General features: G+C 49.9%; 1 protein-coding gene across 1 annotated transcript in view; it reads right to left on the bottom strand.

The window, feature by feature from the left end:
* The window catches only part of CSMD1 (CUB and Sushi multiple domains 1), a 1,232,804-nt gene that overhangs the window by 11,850 nt on the left and 1,216,071 nt on the right, over positions 1–4,883 (bottom strand). The window contains exons 67-68 of the mRNA XM_015591800.1: positions 3,284–3,463; positions 1,947–1,991 (exon numbers count right to left, since the gene is read on the bottom strand). Of these exons, the coding sequence (XP_015447286.1) occupies positions 1,947–1,991; positions 3,284–3,463 (225 nt within the window). The remainder of the gene's footprint in view (positions 1–1,946; positions 1,992–3,283; positions 3,464–4,883) is intronic.

Genomic DNA, 4,883 nt, shown 5'->3' with positions numbered 1-4,883 from the left:
AGCCCCCGCCGCCCCGGGACCGCGGACCGCGCGTGCTCGAGGAGGACCCTGCCGCACCGGCCCAGGCGCCGGTTCCCGACCTAGTCTCTCTGGTTTTCCTGGTTATGGGAAAATCAACCTTATTTTCTCCTGTTTCCGCAAATACATCGTAGGATATTTTGCCGTTTGTAACACGGACGTGTCCGCAGGGCAGGGGGTGCGTGCGGTGTGGACGCCGCCGCGGTCTCCGTGGCCCCCGCCTTGGGAGGGGCCTGGCGGACGAGCCCCCTGCGAGCAGACGGGGCCGGGACCCCGCTGCACTCGGAGGCAGAAGTGAAGGTCCCCTTCTCCCTGAACGGCGTTTTCAGCAAGCCCACTTCTGGGGACGCGTGACCAGGACACTAAGATGCTGTGCCCATGTCCATGCTTCCCTTTCCGGGTGTCCCGCGGGCCCTTTTCCTGTCTTCCCGGACGGGCCACACCTATAACGCGCCCCAGCGACAGAGTGAAACCAGAGCGGGATGGATCACCTGCCCGGCTGGGAGGGGAACTGACTTCCTAATACTAACAACTGGAAAACATGAGATTCGGTCAGAACGGAGACAGCAACGCAGGCAGCTGAGACGCTGGCGTATGGATAACCGGCATCGCGCACTTCCTCCCGCCTCCCGGCAGCTTCCCGGGGCCGGGTTTTAATCAGCGAGCCCCGAGCGACTCGCTTCGCTTCACTAGAATGGCAGACGTTACGGCAACGCCGCCTGGAGCGGGCTCTCTGGGCCGTCACGCCATCTGCCCCGCACGCGGGCGGCACGCCAGGGCGGTGGCAAAGCCCGCGTCTGAGAAGCGGCCGCTCTGTCTCCAGAATGTGCGAGGAGATCGTCTTGGTCCCCTGACACGCGGCTGGCGCTTGGCAGTGTGTGTCCCCGTGGGAGGGGACGCGGTGAGCTGGGGCAGTACTCCGACGACTTAAACAAAAAGCCAGCGGAGGAAAGCAGAGGAACCCCCGACACGGCAGCGGTGCACCCGGCGAGGGGACCGGCGTCCGTATTTGGCTTGTAAATGACACCTGCTTCCAACAGTCCAGGATGGTTTAAAAGAAAAGTCGTTTTTATATTCACGGCACACACCGGAGTAATTTCTGTAATCGTGACATTTCGCCCCGTCTGAGAATTCAACGTGTAACACAGCACGTGACTTACGATGGCATTACAGAGACTCCACATGTGACTCGAGCACGGAGCTGTGGGTCTAAGACACCAGCGCTAAAACCTGATGAGGGGGACTCGGGGAAGCGGCCGCATCTCTGCGTACGGGCTTCCCATTTCCGTTAAAAAGCCCGACTTAATGATACTTTGGGGGTACACTGCCTTGTGCAGGTGTTCCCCGCGCGTGTCACATAGATGTGACATGTGGCTGCTCGGGAATGACGGACACCCTCCTCGGGGAACTGGCCTGCCTCGGACTTGCTAGATCATGCGCCTGGCCACCTACGACAGAGAGCGACTTCACACCGCAGGAGGCAGGGACGCCTGGGTCCCCGAGGTGCCCGGGAGGACACGCTCACCCTGACAGCTGGGCTGTCACGATGCCTCATTCGGTCACAATGTTCGATTGCTCGGCTGGAGAAAGGATGGCAACCCTCTTTATAAGGCTCTCCATTATACCACAGTCTGTGAGCAACGCTGTGTGTCCGTTCTGCCTGCGAAACGCCTGCGGCACCTCTGAACGAAACGGTGTGTGATTATGCCAAGGTCATCCTTTTAAATATCGGTACCCCACTTACAAACCACTGATAGGAAAGAAACAGAACTCCCCCCGGGGCCTGGTGTTTTCGGTAACTGAGGCATTAGCTTGTCATGGACTAAAGGAGTCAGGAGTTTGCACGTCAAATCTGTTGCACTGTAGAGCAGAGCAAAGAACAAATCACTGAATTGGGTTTAAATCTATGACTGTGCTGGTATACAAACCTGGAGTTTTAGTAACTGTTTCATTAACTTCTCTCACTCCTTTACCTACAAGTAAAAAGACAAATTATCAACTTCAAAATCATTTCTTTTTGAATAAGTTTGAAAAAATGTCAGATTGAAGCAGTTTTCCTTTCTGCAGATTTCCTGCATGTGCGAAATAGGAGCATCTCGGACGTGTCCACTTAAACCCGTATATTCACAGCAGAACAGCCTTGGTGTCTGTGGGAGAGCTGAGTTTCATGGAGAGACTCGGTGTGACGTGTGTGTGTGTCCCCGAGGTGTGCTACAACAGAGAGCCTTGCAAATGAGGGTGGTTTCTGTCCACTTTCGGACTCCCGTTTGGGATGGGGTGCCCCCAAGTGATAGGTGCTATGCAAAATAGCTAAGGTTTTAGAACCTCGATTTCCCGAGTCCCCACCCACATCAGCAAGCACACAGGTTAATACGGAATAACACCAAATCAGCTCCCTGCAGATGTTTGGTTGGGTCTACCAAGTTAGATTTAACGCGTAATCTCTTAGCTTTTCTAGTTTTATATTAAACTATAAATTATCTTTTTTTTTTTTTTTAAAGTCTGTTTGCTTCTATTCCTAATAGAAAAGGGCAAGGGAAACATAAACGTCTTAGAAATTCCTAACTCGAGAACTGTGACTACACCAGGAAACCGAAACTGATTCTCTTACACTCCGTAGTCTGGATCTGCGGTGTTCAGCACTCAATTAGCATGGAATCTGCGTTTGGTGGGGAAGCTGGAAGGTTAGCTGTCATGGAACCTGACCCAGAGTTATCACTCCCATGTGTGAATACACGGATTTGTGAGTAATTAGTATATCATTTCCACATCAATTGCTTTTGTAATTTTAAAAAGTAGAACCTATGTCAGGAACACGTAAGCTTACATCCCACCACCAAACAGCCTGTGGCCTTAAAAATCAGTTTCATTTAATATGCACCAGTACTTGGTGATATTTGCCCATTTTCATAAAAAAGATACATTTTCCAAAATTGTATTGAGTGTCATTTTTCTTTTAACTAACTCATAATGCTTTTCTTCAGCCAAACAGCTTTTCTTCTTGGCTGAAACTGTGATTAGCGAATAATAAAATCCACATGTCCCCCGGGCCTGTGCCTCTACTGTACCGAACACTTCCTGCACACGCTCACACACAGCTCACACACGGCTCACACACGGCAAGCACGGGTAGAGTCGGGGTGACTGACACCACTCCACGAGGCTGTTTACTTATGGGTCCGACAGGGGGAGACTCGCCTGATGGGCAGTTTGCGTGCGTCTTTGCTGGGTGGGAGCGCGTTTTCACTCCCTCACGGCGACTTACTTTTACAGACAGGGGGTTTTCCTGTCCACTTCATATCTGCTTTGCACGTCCTGTGCTCAGATCCACCTGCCAGGAAGAACCCCGGATGGCAGGTGTACACCAAGGTGTAGCCGAAGGCAGGCAGGTCGATCGCGCGCACGTCCGTGTGGGCTGGCGTTTCCGGCTGTCTGCAGGCGTGGGCTGAAATGGTATTTATTCGTTAGGAAATACTGAAACTTTGTTCGTTAGAAACTTAACATATGTATCCAAAGAAAGAAAGTGGAAATGACTATAGTTACTTTACTATGTAAAATTGTGAATGTGGTAGATTTAAATATCACCAACCCTGCAGAGTCTTTGCACCTGTCGACAGAACGCAGGCTGCTATCAGGCGGTTCTCTCTCACTCCCTCTGCCCGTGTGTGTCATTGATATGTACAGATTTTAGAGCAGAAACCACAGCTTTGAAATAGATCGCTTCTGATATACCATTAGGATAAATGTTACGTTTCCGTGAAAGACTGGTCCTATAAGCTAAACACATACAGACTGACACAGATTTAAAAATATGCCTTGGTTTTTGTCTGATGGCAACTAGCAAATTTACTGTTCAGTTAAATGAATAATTAATTTCGGTAATAACTTGATATGCTTTTAGTAATTGAATTACAGATTCTTATATTTTTAGATATATGATTTAGAAGTACATAAGATTGTGATGTTTAGATCTCAAATAACTTCTCGTTCTTTATAAAGCTCACATACGTGTCTCAAGTATAGGACTTGGAGGATAATTATAAAATATGTTCACAATATTAAAATTGTGCATGCGATCATTTTAAGTTTGCTAATATTCTGTACCCCAGCAAACTTTCAACGTAATGAAAAACTGATCTAGCAAGTTACACACATGCATATATATATATATATGCAGATCTGTGTATGTACATAATATCCACATACATAATTTGAGTAGAGATTTACAGCAGAGAAGGTAGCTTTGAAATAAATAGATATCTCATAATACTGATAGACCAAAACCTCACATTCTATATACTATTAACATAATTTTTCATCACATTCTACTGTTTTTACATTCACACGATGAATGTAAGAAACTAAATTGGTACAGGATGAAAACTTGACTTCCTGATCATTCATCCAACGTTTCTCCTCATTAAGTCAAAATAAAATGTAATCCTAAGGAACTATGTGACTGGTGAACCCGTGTGGCCTTCAAGGGCCGCCTTTTAAACGTTTCTGGCCCTGCGCTGAGGTGTTGGTGACCCCGGCCCCTCTGGGGATCCCCGGGACAGAGCAGAGGGCCGCAGATCTGCTGAACGCTGACCCGCCGGCCGCGGCCCGGGCCGCTTCTCGGGAGTGGCCTCGGTCACGGGGCGGTGACCATGGCCCGTCCCTGTCGCTCCTGGGCCTGAGAATCTGCGGCTCCCAGCTCCGGGGGTTGACGCTGCTGGCTGGGGGGGAACCAAACCTCTGGAAGACTGGCCTAGGGGATTCAAACAGTCATCCCAAGTAGGGCGGTTCCTCCCGTTGCCCCCGAAGGCCAGCACCTCCCGGGCGCCCCGGGTCCCCGGCTGCTGCCCAGCTGTCACTCACGGACA

The sequence above is a fragment of the Pteropus alecto genome, unplaced genomic scaffold, assembly GCF_000325575.1.
Source record: "Pteropus alecto unplaced genomic scaffold, ASM32557v1 scaffold35, whole genome shotgun sequence".
Taxonomy (NCBI): domain Eukaryota; kingdom Metazoa; phylum Chordata; class Mammalia; order Chiroptera; family Pteropodidae; genus Pteropus; species Pteropus alecto.
This window is presented reverse-complemented; position numbering and strand designations above follow the sequence as displayed.